At 33.0% G+C, this 19,009-nt stretch overlaps 1 protein-coding gene across 1 annotated transcript; it reads right to left on the reverse strand.

Annotated features, from left to right (window-relative positions):
* Positions 1-1,550: 1,550 nt before the first annotated feature.
* LOC129000754 (endothelin-converting enzyme 1-like) lies at positions 1,551-18,838 on the reverse strand. The gene is made up of 18 exons (XM_054427738.1): positions 18,686-18,838; positions 14,881-15,721; positions 13,275-13,451; positions 12,406-12,522; positions 11,883-11,982; positions 11,412-11,589; positions 10,642-10,785; positions 10,099-10,191; positions 9,569-9,693; positions 8,489-8,675; positions 7,551-7,718; positions 6,837-6,943; positions 6,623-6,687; positions 4,842-4,958; positions 4,196-4,341; positions 3,812-3,958; positions 3,527-3,603; positions 1,551-1,722 (listed from the first exon to the last, which is right to left on the reverse strand). The coding sequence occupies exons 2-18, from the start codon at positions 15,359-15,361 to the stop codon at positions 1,575-1,577; spliced, it is 2,577 nt and encodes an 858-aa protein (XP_054283713.1). The 5' UTR covers positions 15,362-15,721; positions 18,686-18,838; the 3' UTR covers positions 1,551-1,574.
* Positions 18,839-19,009: the final 171 nt, after the last annotated feature.

The raw sequence follows: 19,009 nt of genomic DNA on the forward strand, positions 1-19,009 counted from the left end.
TGTAATGTTTATTTATAATGTTGGCACCATACCTTCAGGTTATATTATTTTAACCTTACTTTTCATCCCTCTACTTATATTGGTCAATCATGGTCAGAGGTATCTACAGCTGTTTTTTTTTACCCCTATCAACTATATGGTATAAAATATATCACGGATTTTGAAGTCCTTATGTGACGCAGGTTGCTAGTTCATATTAAAAAGGAATTAAATAATGTTGACAGCTGTTTCAACGAGACAAGTTGGTTCTATGATATTCAATAGCATTAAAAAGTTATAAGGTCTGTTGGTAAACCTTATAACTTTTTAATGCTATTGAATATCATAGAACCTACTTTTCGTTGAAACAGCTGTCAAAATTATTTAATTCCTTTTTGTTCAATAGACTATAGATGATACAAAATACTAGAATTATATCGGCCAGAGACCATCCTCTTGGATCATAAAAATAAGATATTATCATTATACATCGCGTCACGCACAGTTTAAAAAATCATGTTACGATAAAAAATTCGACAGCGATTAAATTACAATTAAAACTAAATTAAAACCATTTTGTTTAATCTCCAACTAAAAAATCTTACAACATAAAGTCTTGAAACTGAAAATGCCGCGACTCTTCAGCTTCTCCAAGTAGTATAGTTCTTTCATAGCTGTATCAGCTCTTCTAATACAGGTGAAGACACTTTTCCAACAGAACAACACATTCCAGCAGTCTTATCTTTCCATTTTAATGCTCTGCAGTGAATAGTATAGTGTATAGAAAAGTGTCTTTACCTGTATTAGAAGAGCCGATACAGCTGTGAAAGAACTGTACTTGTAGAAGCTAAAGAGTCAGGTAATTTTCAGTTTCAAGAATTTATGTTGCAAGATTTTTGAGTCGGAGATTAAACAAAATGGTTTTAATTTAGTTTTTAATTGAAATTTAATCGCTGTAGGATTTTTAACTCGTAATGTATAATGATAATATCTTATTTTTATGGTAATGTATAATGATAATATCTTATTTTTATGGTAATGTATAATGATAATATCTTATTTTTATGATCGTTGGCGAAGCCACAACAGATAATTATTGTAATGATTGCAATACTCTGTTTATTGCTTATATGCTATATAATATTATGGTTATACCATCGCAGGCAAAGTCGCGGGTACGAGCTAGTAGGATAATATAGCCTAGTTCATTCAAAAATTCCTTGCAATAAACCAATCAATAAAAGATTTGTAGAAGGGTTATTAGCTTTTGTTACTGTAAATGGATTTTATGAATACTTACTCATAAAATCTTGAAAACACTTTAAAAATAATTATAATAATGGGGAAAAAAGTAACTACGGCATCTGGGCAACATTAACTCAATTGGAAGTACAGGTTTTGGCTTTAAAGTCCGAGCCAAGTATTATTAATTATAGAAATCCATGGATAAAAACATTTCTATTACCAAATTCATAGCATACCGTGTGGGGTATGCTATGCAGTTTTGGATTTTTAATCAACGTTTTTCAGAAAAAAACATTCCTGGAAAATATTAAAACAAAAATTGGTAAACTCTTTTTATTAATAAAAAACTCTCATGAGTATTCTGGCATATAAGCTTCTTCTTTCTCAAATGTAGGGAATGGTCTGGTCTTGAGCTCGCTGGCCATGTTCATGGTAGTGCCAAGGGGGCAGTGAAAAGCGAGCGCAAACTGCTCAGAGTTGGCAGCCATGTTGAATACTCTGAACAGAAATGTTCAATAATCAGGTTAGTTAAAAAAATTAGACGAATCAAGGTAACACATTACGGTAATAATTTTCAGCATAGATTAAATTTACTACAATGCCAACACCACAGAGTGTGTTGTTTAATGTGAATACGAAAGAAGTTTGAATGAGACGTACACAGTTTTGCAGATAAAATTACCCATGTAGCAAAAAAAATAAATTGAAAACTAGTAGGCCTATAAGTGTTTAAATACAATTTTAAAACATGTTGACATAATTTTTTTATCAGAACAACTTTAATATGAGTTTCAATGAAGTTAAAAACTGTTTTATTACAAGATATGAAACAAATATTTAAAAAAGTTCATGTTTTAAAATTGTTTATAAACAATTTTAATACAAGCCATACAAAATTGTATTGATATAAGTTTTAATATCGATTTGAACCGTTTAGAAATAATTTTAAAAACATTTTTAATACATTAATTGTAAAAATTCATATTAAAATTGCTTGGAAATCTGTTTTAACAGTTTTTAAACTATTTTTAAATCAAGTTCAATACAAGTATTCAAACTTATTTTAAAGATGTTTAAAAATCAGTTTGAACAGTTTTAAAATCCTTTAAATGGGATTTTAGTCCAAGTTTAAAAACTGATATTAAAATTATTGTTATATCAGTTTGGATTTGGTCTGAAAAAATTTTAATACAAGTAAATTGTATTATTGTAAGTTTTAATACAAGTTTGAACAATATTAAACCCATTTTCAACGAGACTTTAAGGTAAGTTTAACAACTAACTTGTATTATTTTCGTTTGAAAATCTGTTTTAAATAGTTTTGAAATATTGTTAATACATTCAATCGAAATTAAATTGATACAAGTTTTAAAACAATTTTAAAACCATTTTCAAAACCATTGCCCTTAATGTTCTCAAATGAATTTAAAATTGTATCCAAACATAAATCATGCGAAACGAGTGAACAAAATTAAGCTAATATAAGTTTTTATACAAGTTTGACTAATTTTGAAACTATTAAAAAAATTGAACTTTTTCATAAAAATTTAGCCTAAGTTTAAAAGTTTAGATTTTTTTAACAATATTAAACAGGAAAATTTAAATTGTATTAATATAAGTTTTAATACAAGTTTGAGCAATATTAAACCCATGTTCAACGAGATTTTATAGTGAGTTTAACAACTAGTATTATTTTTGTTCTAAATTTATTTTTAAAAAGCCCAATAATCAAGGACTACTTGGTACAATATAAAAAAATCAAATAAAAATGTATTCAAACCTTTTTTCAAAATCTTAAGGTAGAATATATACATTTTTGTGGTCTTGTGTCTTGATTTGATTGACTATTTTACATGAGTTTTGTCACATATTTCCTTATTCTTGAGACATGTGGTTTTTTAAATATGCAGAATCAATTATCTTACATATTACAAATTATAATAAACATGACCTTAGAGTCAGTTGGTATTGATAGGTAGAGAGAGATGGATAAGGTATACATAGCCTCTTCTATAACAAGGCCGCAAGACAAAAGTGGCAACACTGCTTTCCGGGCAAACCAAAACAGCTGTTGCACTAATTTATAAAGGAGCATATGTGTGCAGTGTTTATTTTTCACATTTGTTATTACTGTTATTACAATGGTAACAGCACGTAACAGGCATCTTGATGCTGCCACACACCAACACCGTGACCTTTTATTAGAGGAGGCTTCGGTATCTGCATCCCCCATCTAAATTGTATTCTTATACTAAGCTGTTTTTGTATTTCTTTTAATGCATTCCAATAAGCAATAGTTTACCTGTCAAAGGGCAAAAGTGAAGTTCCTTCGTACAATGAGGTGAACATCTGTGGCATTCTCTTCTTGGAACAGAAACTCTAGAAATAACAAAAACTTGCTTAAACCATAAACCGTAAAAACTGGTTCAATATCAAATCATTATACTAGACAATAATTGTAATGAAATCCAAAATATTTACAGGTCTTTTAACCACACTTTTTTTTACCGCACCAGTCATGCTACCAGAGAGTTATGATAAATATCCAGCTTGATAGCTTAATCTGAGGAGGGTTTGAAACTCCTACCTGAGCCAGGGCAAGGAAGTAGACCTGTGATGAAGAGAAGGGAGTCCAGGGAAGAACAGTGTCTGCAGTGCCCAATATTGCTGAGAGTGAGAGATTGGCCGCAGTGATGTCAGACAGACGTTCATTGAGAGTCAAATCGGGGTCTAGCTGGGGACATTAAAAAGTTTCTGTCATTTTAGATAACAAAATATTTGTGCTTCTTGATCTTTTTTGCAAGGTCAGTTGACTAAAAATTTTCAAATTGATTATCATTTTTTGAGTGATCTAACTAGAAAACCTTTGAGGTAATACATTTGATGATTGGTTCTTCAAGGACCAAGGATAGTTAATTATCTTGTAGGGGATTCATTAATAATAGACGAGTATGATTCAAACTGTATTTACCAGGTAGGAGAACACTTTTCCATCTTCTCTGTGTGATTTAGTCCAGCTGAACTGCATGTTGCTATTCTCTACGACTGTCTCGTATGTTGGGTTCGTAGCTTCAGACAGCATCATTCCAATCTTCCCTCCTGCCACAAACTTCACTCCTTTCGAAAGATAAAATGGCGATAAGAATTAATCGTTTGTTTATTGAAAGTGTCTAGCGAGGAATAAATGGCTTACAAAAATATACTTCTAAAGGATTACTTAAGGTCTGAATTAGGTGGTCTGATTAAAGTAAATTTGAAACCCCGCGTGTCCTATAACATATTCAGGTGTAGCCTTACTTGGCATGTTTGATTATACAGTAGTACTATAATTTGTTAAAAACTAAGCAATTTAAGCTTATTGTGGTAGACTAGACTTGTTAGCAGGCTTACACAGCGGATAAAATATACTTATGAAAAGATTGAAAACCCAAAACTCACATAAACGTAACGTAGTGCAAAGTAAAAACAAAACAAAAAACATAGTACTTAACTTAGTACTTACTTACCTAACATAGTACAAAAGTACTATGTTTTTTGTTTTGTTTTTACTATGCATAGAAGTAAATGGTTGACATTTAGACTTGGATTTTGTATTCAGAGGAGGGTGTTGTACTAACCTGTGTGGTCAAAGTTATGGCCAATCCCCCTGGCCAGAATGTTGCCCAGTGTTGCCATAACAACATGCTTAGGCATCTGAGGATCATAGACTGGCCAGATCACTGACAAGGGAATCACTGGAATCAACAGGTGTTACATTTTCATATCTATCATCCATCCATATATAAATCCAAAGTACCCATGAACTTTTGAGAAAACTACAAGTCACACTCCCATAAACCATATACTTAAAATTTTCGTCATGACGAGAATCCTTGCGCAAAACTATCCATTAAAATATTATAAATTGTCCTTTGAGGTCGGATTCCTTTCTAAAGGGAACTTTCCATATGCCCAATGTTAAAAATACCTCAGCTGTATGTTATTCTTTCAATTTATTACCTTATTGAAATCAGGTGTGATTATTGTTTGTATTACTGTATTCTGTTTTGTTTATTTCAGCTTATCTTAACCAATGAAGTCAAACGGGTTAAGCCCATGGGTAACACCTAGTTACATATAAGTTAGATTACCACTAAGTAAGATTTGGAAATTTTAGAGGACAAAAACGGAGTATTTATGACAAGTTTTTATAATTCATCACTAAAACTATACAAATACTTCATTACTGGATTTTTTAGTTGATGGCTTCTTTCAACTCCACATTTTAGCCCTGCATTGGTGTTCAATGGATCACCAAGGCCTGTTCATGGAATATGTCAAACTAAAGAAGAAGTAGAATGAACTGTAGTGATAATTTTTATGTGGCGGCACTGTGAGGCCAACCCAAGACATTACTGCGGTGGATTCAGTCAGTAGTGCTACTTATTGAGCCATTAACAACTGAGTTGTTAATTATGAGGTGACTTTTTAACATAACTAAGATTCATTTGGATCAGTAATAAAGTAACCGAGTCTTTTGATAAGAAGTCATCTGTATACAATAAGATAAAGGATAAATATAAAGTTAAGTTACATATAGTCGCATATAGATATTAAGGCTATCCAGAAAGTATAGAGCGTTTCGTTCAGACAACGCTAGGGGCGTGCCGATCTCGTACATTTTGGTGCATGCGCACTCGGCAACTCAGTCGGCGTCCAGCGGTCCAGCCGTGACAACGGGAGCAGTTTCGCACTGCCCGTTTTTTTCACAATTAAACTTCAGATGAGCCCTGCGATTAAAAATCCCACCAGTTAAGAGGTGCGGTCAGTGATGCGTTTGTTTGTTTTTTTTAACTTAAAACCTTAATTTTAAAACTTTGTTTGAAATTGTCACACAACAAATTGAAAGCTCTGTTATCGGGAATCTCGCAAACCTTTTCATCAACTTTAGCGACCAGTTCCATCAGTCACAATGCTTGGGCGTCCGCCCTTCGCTTCGTCATGACTCATGAGCATCAGATCGGTAATTTTGAATCTGAATGCATAATTTTTTCAGAACTTGTATTCATTACGTTGTATCCTTAAACTTCACACACTTGGCGATAAATGTCTATCGGTTTTAAGTTTTTTGCCAACAAAAACCGTATCACTGACGAACCTCTTAACTGGCGGGATTTTTAACTGCAGCGCTCATCTTAAGTTGAAATTGTGAAAAAACGGGCAGCGCGAGAATGCTCCCGTTTTCACTGCTGGACGCCAACTGCGAGACACGCACCAAAATGTACAAGATCAGCACGCGCCTAGCGGCGTCAGAACAAAACGTTCTTTACTTTCTGGATAGCCCTCATACATATATAAACTACAGAATAGTAATACCTTTTTTAGTGACTAGGCTATGTTAAAATATTATAACACTTACTAAACGTGTTCAATCCATATACAAAGGCAGTTTGTGTAGAAAATGCAGTCAGGAAATGTGGCCACCTGAAAAAATTGTTGTGAATAAATTATCAAATTCTGTAAGTTATTGGGGCAAAAAAACCCTGTTACATTTTCATTGACAGGCCAGCAGAATAATTTAGCACACATTATTTACTCTTGGTAATTTTACATGGTAAAAACATTGAACTCACATAGCATGGTCGGAATGAGGGTCCAAGGTGTATCGGGAGTACAGTTGTACCTGAAGATGCTTCAACATACAGACAGAGTCCTCTAGGTAGTTGCCTGCCAGGGTACACTGTACAGAACAGATGATTTTTGTTTAATCCTTAAAAAGCAAATAGCCTAATCTTAGCAACTTTATCAATTGAATCTCCATTATGTTTTAGAAGATACCTAAGGTTAACAATCGATATAAATAACCTAACTAGATGACGTCTTAAGAGTTCTACAGCTCTGAAAAAAAACCACCCACCCCCCCACCGATGAAGGTGCTCAACAGTAGATCCTACGTCTCTATAATGTCAAAAAGTTTAACAAGACTATTTTGTGTTTCCATTAGTACATTCATTGGGATGACAATGTATGGAACTATTAGATATGTCATTATAAACTTAGTTTAACATTCTTTGTAGTAAAACAATATCAAAAATCATTGATGACTTCTTTGCATTCACAGTATACTTGCACAAATAAAATAATTACACAATGATTCCTTGATAAAACAACAAAACTAACAGATAAAACCCCGAAATTGTGAGAGCCTTTCGGAATAGCCTATTGAAATTTTACACACTGCACTGTCTTTTGTCTCTTCATCTGACTACAGTTATTGGGAAACCGCCTTGTAATACATATTGATTAGCAGACAATTAAGTTTCAATTAAGAAGGTACAAATGTTTACCTCTCCTAGACTTGAGTCCAAAATAGAATTGTTAAACCTCCTAGGCAACTGAATAGACATAAACTTTAGTTTCTTGGAGATTTCATTGGATGTTTTCTCATCTAGCCAGGTAGCTGTGGATATTTTCTCCTCCATCGCTGCCTCCAGATGTTGATATGTGAGGACGACCTTGAAAATAATTATAACAAAATTAATAAGGGTTCATTTTTTTAAGTTTTAACTGTTAAAGAAAAATATGCATTACAACTCAAAATTCTCTACCGAATTTCTCTACTTTAATTATTTAAAAAATGTATATTTGTACAATTTATGCTTTTGATTATAACCAGAAAGTGTTTCCCAATACAGAGAAAGTTGTTGCTAGAGAGACCTACCTATCTTGACCGACGGTTTAAGGGCTCTGATCCCCCTAGTCACTTAATAACTGAGGAGATTTGTGATTGGTGATATTCAAACCTGTCTACAGAACAGCAGTCTTACACTTTGTGTATGAATGATTAGACGATGAGAATTCAACCAATGTTATCCAAAGATTTTGATTATTCATGTGAGGAACATGGTGTTCAGCTTTTTCACTGCTCTGGTGTAAAATTGAGTATTGTTCATAGTTAGTTGGCATATTTGTTTCTATTTGCAATTACAGTATCTTAATAAGTATTGGTGTCATCCTTTCATATGCTTGTGTAACTGTATCTGACCTTTGATGGAATACCTGATCTTTTGGTGCTTTTCATCTTTCATTAATTGGTTTAACTGTCTCCCAATGTTGTTGAATAGAATACCAAATCTGTAGGGGATTTTATTTTCATAAGATGGCGTCTCCCACCCACGTTGGAATTCCTGATCTTTTAGGGCTTGTAGCTCATTACTTGGTATATTTTTCTCTAACCTTGTTCAAATTTATTGTTCTCCGGGTAATTTTATAAACGATGGTATACCTGTTTTCTCAACTCCCGGTCCACCTGGGTTGGGAAGCTCTCCAGATACAGGTTGGATGTGATGACCGGCATCAGAGCTGCAGTGACCTCCAGACAGTAACTCTCTCTGTCACATGGCTTGTGAGTCAGCACCAGGTCTACGTAGAGGTCATGAGCGAAAATGGCCAGTAGGGAGTTGTGTACGCTTCTGTAAGCAGGAATAAGAGTGAACTATTTGAACTTTTAATTGAATGAGTATATAGGTAAGTCCTGTATTGTCTTGTTACTTGTACATGAATGGAAAAATATTTTGGAATTTATATACATTCCAGAGTCCCGCTATTCTGAACTAATCGGGACTGAACCCTGTTCGGATAATCAGGAATTCAGAATAAGCTAATTGATCATATCAATCACTGATGATGATGTTTACAGTTTTGCGCCAACCGCGGAGAATGTTTATAATTTTGTTGTAACCGCAAAACACGTTCAAGATTTTGCCATAACATCGGAGGATTTTTACTATTTTGCCGTGAATGCACCGAGCTTATATTTTCATCAATGCAGAAAGTGTATGCGAAGATGCGTGATCGAACATTTTGTCCCGATTGTGTGTGGATGTTCACAATCATGTGAACATCCACATGCAAATAACAACAACACAACAACAACAAATAGCACAGAATAGAAATAATAACATTTGTCACAACCACAGGAGATGATGATGTCTCTGGGACAACGGAAAAGATGTTTTCTTTTCTGCCATGACTGTGTAAAATACTATTAATTTCATGTTGTTAGTTGCTTAAATAAAGATTGAAAAAATATGAAACTGTAACAATAATATGTAGCCGTTCTAACGTTAAAACTAGAAATTTTTGCACTTAAATTTACACATGATAACTTCATTTTTATTTTTTTTTTCAGAGAAACCACAGTATTGATAAAGGAAAAAGTACCACTATGTATTATAGTCGTTAAAATATCAAGAGAAAATATAAACATTCTTGTTTACATCTTTCGTCTATACATGTGTGTATATAATATTGCTACAAGACAACATTCTAAAGGCCAATTTATCTTGCTTGATACCTTGCTTACCTCACACTTTTTGTTTGAAGCTGATTGAAGAATTTCTTAAGATAGTCTATGAAGTAGACCTGAACATTGGATGCATCAGAAATGTCTACATTGAGCAGACTGGAAAATAAGTAGCTCCAAGCAATCTGTAAAATGTGTACGATTGGTTAAACGTGGGAATGATACTTTTTACAGTAAGTTGATCCATTGTTCTTTTTAGTTATCACTCTCTAAACATTTTATATTTAAGTGTCAGGTAAATTTAACTATTTTTTATACAATTCTTCTAACAGCAATTAAGTTTCACTTTAGCTCATGAACTTAATTGTGTGAGAAAAAATAGTTACCATACTCTCTTCCCATTTAAAATTTGTACGGTAATGATATTCTATAGTGGTCACAAATTTCTAAATTAAAAACAACAAAAAAACAAAACATTGTAAAATAGCAAGAGCATGTATTTTCAATTTTTACAATGGTTTCAAATAGCCTTTTATTAAAAAAATCTATGTATCAAAGAAAATATAAGAATTACTGAATAGATGTAATACCATTGGTAGCTCTGACTCCAGTCGTATTTTTGGAGTAAGTTTGTAAGTCTTTGATTGAGTTTCCTTGCTGACAACATCAGGGGATGGATATTCCTGGAACAATTAATATCCATTTGATGTTTAATTTATTTGTTTCTTTCATAACAAATGTCACTTTTATGTTCAAACATGTAATGCTTTAAGAGGTCCACTTAAGTGATTAACACATGATAAACCAAATGTAGCTAAACTTATTGCAACAAGATAAATACTAGGAAAACATATCTCATTACAACTTATGGAGGTTTAGTATTCTTAATTCAGTTGTAATGTATATCCCAGGTTATGAATATGTTTAAAAAAATCAAAGATTTTCGACAAAACATAAACAAATCTTTGTCTTATAAAACAAAATTTGTAAAACAAAAAAGTAAGTGCAAAATAAGTATATTTAATATACTTATTCTGCACTTACTGATCACAATCAACATAGGATACACACCCCAGTGATCAACTTTTATTATTACAGTATTTATAATCTAGATTATAAAATAAAGCACAAACCCTGAGAAGCTCTAAAATGTCAAACTCCATTGATATCCGTATCTCCTGGATAAGCTGTGAGGCGTTATATGGTGGTAAATAGTCAAACACTCCAAAGAACTCAAGTGCTTTCTGAGTGGTGTCAATAAAATCTGAAAAATTCCCCTGCAACAGAAAATGAAAATAAATTAGAGATCATATTCCTTAATGGTATTCAAACTCAAACAGAGATAGACTTATAGCTTTACTTATGTTTTGCATTGGTGTACGAGTTGAAAGTTTCTAATCTGCTACAAAGAAAATTATTATTACCAAATACCAATGATTATGTATTTTACATATGCTATAATCAATTATCAATTATTAAGATGGGGACGCCATAAATTATTGTAGAATAAATAGCCACATAATGAAGCCAAGTTTCCACCAGAATTTACAGCAAAATGTAGTTGATTTAAGACACTGACAGCATGAGCTGATGTAGATTACCTAATGCTTTTCAATATATTAACTTTTTACTAAGCTTACCTGATGAGTGAAAAGACACTTGTCGACTATAGCATATTATATGTGACATCAATCATCCCAGTATTAAAACTAGGAGAGAAAATCTAAATTTGATAGTAGCACATTCTGTGAATCATTTATTCAACTATGTTTTATTCAAATGCAAATTTACCATTAAAAAAAAGATTTTTACAAACGTTTTATAACTGCATTTTGTAATTTGGTTTTGTGACTGGCAATGTTTTTGAGATGTTCAGCCATTACCTTAGACTGTGATACATTACCATACAGTGCTTGTATTCCTCGTACGCTGTGACGAGCTCAGCCGGTACAGACGTCACCTTGCAGCGCTCCGTTCTGTCGTAGAAGTGGGAGTTCAGCCAGTCCGGCACTGTCACTACCAGCTGGAACTGGGACGAGTTGGAAGAATCCACATCCAGACGAAGGTCAAATAGAGGTCGGCTGTGTTATACAAAATATAGGATATACTAAATATAATTTATTTATTACTGTAGTACAGTATATTGAGACTCAACTCTTATCTGGACTCATATCCTAGGAAAGTTTGAAACAGAACTTGTTAAAAGACACTTTTATTCTGTAACATTTCTTTTATAGTGATATTTCTTCCTATAAAATTAAATAAACTTACCTTGGACTTGAAAATTAAATCAAATTACAAATCCTGTCTTTCCATAAATTTCCATAGTAAAAAAAAAAATTTGGTTAAACTGAGCTATTTTCACTCAAACTACCTGCCATGTTGAAACAATCTGATGAGTAGTTCCGTAAAATCATTTTCTGGAGTACTTGAAGAGTCTGCAAATTTGGCAACATCATCCAGCACTCTGCGTCCTACAAACATACAATTTTCTGTCAGTAAATATTTCATAAGGAATTTGTAGTACCAATTAAACACAAAAAATCCACCTATATAAGATATATAAGCTAGCTCATCAATTAATACCTAAATCTAAAATACCATCTCTAAATTTGAGATAGTATACAAAATGTTTTCTTTCTTTTTTTTAACAAACATTTTCTTTTTTAATTCTTTATAAATTATATATATTTTTATTTTTGCTAAACCATCTGACATAGAGTGGTAAACACTTCTATTTGTTTTGTTTGTTCCTGAAGAAGGCTAATGCTAATGAAATATAGAACGTTTTTTGTTAAAAGTGTGTGAATAGTTGATTTTTTATAACAACCTATATAAGAGTAAGTTTATAAAACAAAACACATCTTTAACTATGTTAAACACTGATAAACCTTCACCTTGTTTCTTCCTCTCCTCCATTGTTACAGTTTTATCATAGTTGACACACCCATTGTAGAAATTCTTCAGTTTTTGGTGAGCATTGGGACTGGTGGTAGATATGTTTTTTACACCCTCTGAAATCAGATTAAAAATTAAAACACTGTGAGGCACCATTATCTATTTTTATCTAGTTTTCTAGGTAGTTCAAAGTTATTAAGCTGAATATAATGGTCGGATTTGTAAAAATATTGCTTGTCTTAATATGTTATAACAAAAGGGTAACATAAAACTCATAAAATCTACTCTAAAATAATAATGAAACATTTAATCTACGTCAGCAAACTGAATGATTGTGGACAAACTTTAATAACAAAATTAAAACAGGCTTCAGAATTTAAAATAGGATGAAAAGGTCTACTTGGAATATTCAAAGTTTAATGTTATAATCTTCAATAATCATTGAATTAATTATTTCCAACAACTTGACCCCAGAAGTGTGACTTGAAAATTAATTGAGGATGTGACTTTAATAAGAACCAGGGTTTGAATAGAATCATTGGAAAATTGTTAAAATGAGGAGCTAAAAGGTCCAGAGTACCTGAATCTATTAGACCTTGGAGAATTTTAATACAGCAGTAACAGTATATTTCAAACGATTTCTCTTTTGAGAGAAAAATATAAGGTGCTAAGCCATAGAGATCCTGCTTCACTTGTGATATTCTAAGTGGTGATAAAAGAAACACAATAAAGAGTCTCAATCATCCAATGTTCGGTTGTCCAACCTTCCATAGTCCTATGCAGGTAGAGGTATGTTGAGATAATCCCTTTTCCAAACTATACTGTAAAAAATAAAATTTTCCATTACAGTGAAAGTTTTCAAACTTACTGGCAATCCTAGCCCAAACATCGGCCTGCAGGTCAGTCTCCAGTAATGTTGGATTGTTGAACACTCCTCCACAAGCGTAAGAGTAAAAGTCCTCACAGGGGTCTACGGTCACATTGACTAGAGATAGCATCCTGGAGGCAGTCACGTAGCACTGGTTTGTCTTGCACACAGGAACCTCTGTTGAAGATTTAGTCAGATTTATGTAAATTTTGATTATATTTCATTTGCTAAAATACCTTCATTCAGAGTTAAATTTGTATATATTATAATTATACAACGCTGACACATTACTATGCATATTCTAAGGAAGAGCATTCTCCTCTCAGCTATAATAAAGCTCATCTCAGAAGGACATAAAGGTTAAAATATGTTGAAGAAAACGAAAGAAAACGATAGAGAAAACCAGATAAAATCCCTGGTTTTCTACTGGGGAAAAAATTATCATTGTAAATTAATTTTAACCAATTGTATGTACAGTAGTGGTGATGGTAATTATCCATATTTTTATTTGCTTTTTACCTTTTTCCTCATAGTTTTTTTTTTTTTTTACCCTACAGGCACACAATTTTTATTTTTAAAACTAAGGAGTTATAGTTTTAACTTAAAGATACTGTATGTTTGCTTTAATAATGTGTCACCTACTTTAAAGATGTGCTATATTTTGGTCATTAAATTGGTCTGTATGTTGTATATTTTTATGGTTCATGCAAGAAAAAATAAAATTGAATATTCCACACATATAAAATCAATATTTGCGATTATTAAATTGAGAAACCAAATCCTTATATATAATACAACTAGACATTCCATCCCCATGTTAAAGTTGTAGCCAGGTTTTTAATAAAATTTGTCTTAGTTGATGTGAGCCACCTACAGATTGCGCTGATCTAAATTACTGATTTCTGCCAATTACACGATGGTTTTTACCAAGTCAAACCGATGGAATGACTTATTATGAGCTATAGCAACTGTTGTGACCCACCAAATATGTCAGTAACAAAAAATAAGGTACAAAATAGAGTTTAGACACTAGCGCAATCTGTGACTGGCTCACACAACTACATTCTTTTTTAGTAAAAAGTTGGTGACAGCTGATCCGTATAGATGGAATGTCTTCTTCAATACGTGAAGGCGATTTCTATAAAACACTACTCCTCCGTTAATAATGTACGGAATTTTACAAACGAAGTGTCAAAATTAAAAATTTTTTTGTAGACGCCCCCTTCACCAATTCTTGTAATAAAAGTCCGCGGGCTTTGCCCCACAGGCCATAAAAATCCCAATGTATTTCTTGTAATGAAAAGATTTTGTTTACTTAAAGACAAATAAAAATGTGTATTAATTGCAATTAAACTAAAACATATGTTCATAGTAAACACATGATACACACAAGAGCGTTTGTTTTCAGAGTGAGTTCGTTTTCAGTTTCGATAACTGGAGTGAAGTGATTAATTACATTATCTTTGAGTTGACTGTTTTAAGTCATCGGAAATTATGACTGTTATTCGTTTTGAGATAATGCCTGTTTGCAATTGCTGGAATTCGAGCAACAGGTGCACCAGTTATTTCTAATTACAGTATGACAAATGAAACTGATTTGTAATACCTGGTTTGGCAGTTGTTGAAGGTATAGTAGTTGAGGTGATTGTCGGACAAGTAACCAAAGGACACGCAGGGCAGGACGTCTCAGGACATGTTACAACAGAACAGGTTATCGGTGGAACAGTTACTATCGGAGTGGTCGAAGTCCTCTCAGTTGTAGGCCTACTACTTATAGTTGTTGCTGGAGCTGATTCTTCAGTAGTTGGGACACCAGTAGGTTTTTCAAAATTTGTAGTTCCAACTTCTGAAGTTTTAGTGTAATCTTCATCTGAAGTAGTGTCTGCTTCGGTCAAATCTGAACCAACTGTTGTCTCAAGTTCTTCTGCTGTAGAAGCCAATGTTGTAATCTCTTCCAGCTTCATACTTACAAGCATTTTTGAAGTGGAAATTTCTTGTGTTGAAAAGTCTAAACTTGATTCTGTGCTGGGAAGAGCACTAGATTCTACTGAAAGAGAAGATGGATCCTCATTTGACGTAGTAGACATTAAAGTTTCAATAGATATTCTAGTTTCTGAAGTTTGGGTAAACTGTGAGGTTGAATTTTCTAGATTTTCACTTGAAGATGCTTCAGTTTTATCGTATTTATCAGATAGTGATGTTGGGGTTGTATCACTCTCATCTATTTTTGTTGCAGGGTTTTTATCTAGTGTTTCTTCAATACCAGCTGTACTGAACACGGATGATGAGTTATCTTGGACTTTTATAAAATGTTTATTTTCTTCTGTTTCTGTTGAAGGGGTTGTAGTATGTGGCACATCAGGAGTTGACGGAAGAGTTGTTTTAATATCATTTCTGATGATCTTCCCAAGCCAAGAAGAGTCTGATGGTGGTCGATGATGTCGTACCTTAAAATATTAAACTTGTACCGGTAATGAACCAATAATTGTTAAATATATAATGCAATGGTTGCAGCATCAATTGGTACATTATTACAGTCTTTATTCCAGTTGGGGTTTTGGTTTTGAATACTACTTGTATCATTTTCATAAGTTTTCAAACCAGTTGCGGATCCAGAGGGGGGGCGAGGTGGGGACCGCCCCCCCCCCCTTGGTCATAGGCCCTATATATATATATATTTTTTTTTACTGCATGTAATACAGTAGTGCATACACATTGTGTAAAATAATTTGTCACACTAACTTTGGACAAAGAAATTGTATAAAACTGCCATTTTGGAGACTTAGTTTACACAAATTTTTCAGGGGGGTACCCCCGAACACCCCCCCCCCCCCAGTGACTGTTCTAGATCCACCACTGTTTCAAACACGTTATCTTTTATTAAAGAAACCAATTAATATTTTTTTCATTCAACCCCAGATGGACTGAAACAATCACTTACATTGGTAACGTAAACTCTATGAAGTGTTTTGTATTTGAAAGTGATCTAAACATTTCAATCTTAACTGGCTGTAAAAAGGTGTTTGAATTTAAAAGATACATGGAGTAGTTGGACATCACAGGGTTTAAAAAAAGAAAAGTTTCAAGATTTAAAAATACAGTAGCCTACTTCATATATGAAAAAATGAATATGTATGGAAAACCAATTGTGAGTGCAATATTAAAATCTGAATTTAAGGTAATTCTGGTTAGAAACATAATTATTAAAATACCCCAGCCGCAGCAAACCTGACGCCTAAGCGAATTTCCATTTGGCTGAATTGATTTTAAATTGATCTATTTAAATAACATTAGGTTTAACGAGTACCTAGGTTTGCTGCTACAAGGAAACTAATAAAGTGTGTGTTTTAAGTAAAATAATTATTGCTTAGTATAATACCCCCGCCGCAGCAAACCTGCCGACTAAGCGAATTTCCATGTGTCTTAATTGATTTTCAATTAAATATATTTTAATAACATTAAGTTTAACGAGTACCTAGGTTTGCTGCTACAAGGAAACTAATAAAGTGTGTTTTTTTGTAAAATATTGATAGCTTAGTACAAAATAAATAAATTTGATCAAAATACAAAATATATCCATAAACAAGCAAACTACAATATTTTACAATAATCTCCATAAGAATAACATGGGAATTATAAATTTAAAATTTTTTAAATTTTCTCCGTTACTATTAACCGAACAAAAATACTTTTATATACTAAATTAATTGTTTTTTTAAGCTCTTTAAAAAGGTCTAAAGAGAAATTGGGAAATTTTGTGTTTTGAGGGTCAAAAGTGAGAAAACCCAATTTTTACCCCATAAAACCCCCCGTAAAGCCCCGTTCCCATGGTCCGATCATGCTGGTTCGCGAACTCATTCAAGTTTATCCCGCTTTACACTTTTAAACCAAATTTCATCAAAATCGGACAAAAATTACTCAAGTTATCGCGTTCACGGACGTATATATATATAAGTCTATATATATATATATATATATATATATATACATATATAAAAATTTGAACGAATGGTGTTTTTGGCCTCTGGGGACATCAAAATGAAAAAGTAAATCGGTCCCGGGTCTAGGTCTTACCGTGCCACCGGCGGTAATAGCTACTTCCCTATAGGGAAATTCGCTAAAATGAATATATTTGCCAAGTTTGATCAAAATATATCCATAAACAAGCAAACTACAACATTTTACAATATTCTCCATAAGAATAACATGGGAATTTTAAATTTACCATTTTTTTAGTTTTCTCCGTAACCAATAACCGTACAAAAACACTTTGATATACTGAATTGTTTGTTTTTTTAAGCTCTTTAAGAAGGTTTAGAGAAAAATTGGGAAACTTTGTGTTTTGAGGGTCAAAAGTGAGAAAAACCAATTTTTATCCCATAAAACCCCCCATAAAACCCTGTTCCCATGGTCCGATCATGCTGGATCGCGAACTCATTCAAGTTTATCCCGCCTTACACCTTCAAACCAAATTTCATCAAAATCTGATAAAAATTACTCAAGTTATCGTGTTCACGGACACACACATATATATATATATATATATATATACACATATATAAAAATTTGAACGAGTGGTGTTTTTGGCCTCTGGGGACATCAAAATGAAAAAGTAAATCGGTCCCGGGCCTAAGTCTTACCATGAGACCTACGGTAATAGCTACTTCCCTATAGGGAAATTCGCTAATTGTATAAAAAAGCTCATCAAAAACTTATTTATATAGTAGAACCTCTTTAATCCGAACTAATTGGGACCGGGGGTAGTTCGGATTATTGAATAGTTCGGATTACAGAACATATTGTTGTTTTTACATAACAATAGATAAAACATGGCTAAATTGGCTCTTAATTGTAACAGGAAAAGTGAAAAAATGCTATTGGTATTGGGAAAAATGCAGTGTTTATTTAATACAGTAGTAAACATAGTGAATAAACAGTACTGTAAGTTACATTTCAATAGAAACAATTACTGTGTATACGTATACAATAAAGAACTACTGTACTGTGTATGGAGTACAGTTCAATGAGGCGTTCGGATTAGTGGACGTTCGGATTACGGGGGTTCGGATTAAAGAGGTTCTACTGTATATAGACAACTTTCTGAGCTTTTTATCACCCCCTTCCAGTTTAACATGTCCCTAAATAAGTGGCTTTTGTGTGTATTCATTTTAAATAATTTAAATATTTTTGTCCAAATAATTTTTTTTTTATTTAGCTTTAGCAGTAAATACTGGCTTTGCACTATTGTTAATTCGTTTCCTGCTTACCTTATCATATACTGTATTTGCTACACTGATTAACATCATAAAGATCCAGCTCCCGACAGACACGAGATTTACTGCAATAATAAAAAGTCGCTGTACTAAAGAAAGTAAGAAAAAGGTAGAGCTTAAACTCATGGGAAGTTTTACCTGATGATAAGATGATATTTCTTGAAATCTCCACAGAAATATGGAAATGATTCCAAAAAGAGCCAAGAACAACAATAATGTGCACAAGCACGCTCGAAATGATGAGTCATCGCGTTCAACTTCACGCTCGATATTGCACTTAACTTGGTAACTCTGCTTCATGTTGTACACTGGACACAAGAGCAGGACCACAGGATATGGTAAAAGGATGTGGTTCGGTGGTAAAGACTGTGGTTCTATGGTTATAGTTGATGTTGCTGTGGTAATGGTGGTTGCTGAGTTGTGCGTTGAAAGTGATAAGGATTTAAATTTAAAAATGAAATA

The sequence above is a fragment of the Macrosteles quadrilineatus genome, unplaced genomic scaffold, assembly GCF_028750875.1.
Source record: "Macrosteles quadrilineatus isolate MER2022 unplaced genomic scaffold, UCM_ALF_1.0 Scaffold_8__2_contigs__length_117827958, whole genome shotgun sequence".
Lineage (NCBI taxonomy): Eukaryota > Metazoa > Arthropoda > Insecta > Hemiptera > Cicadellidae > Macrosteles > Macrosteles quadrilineatus.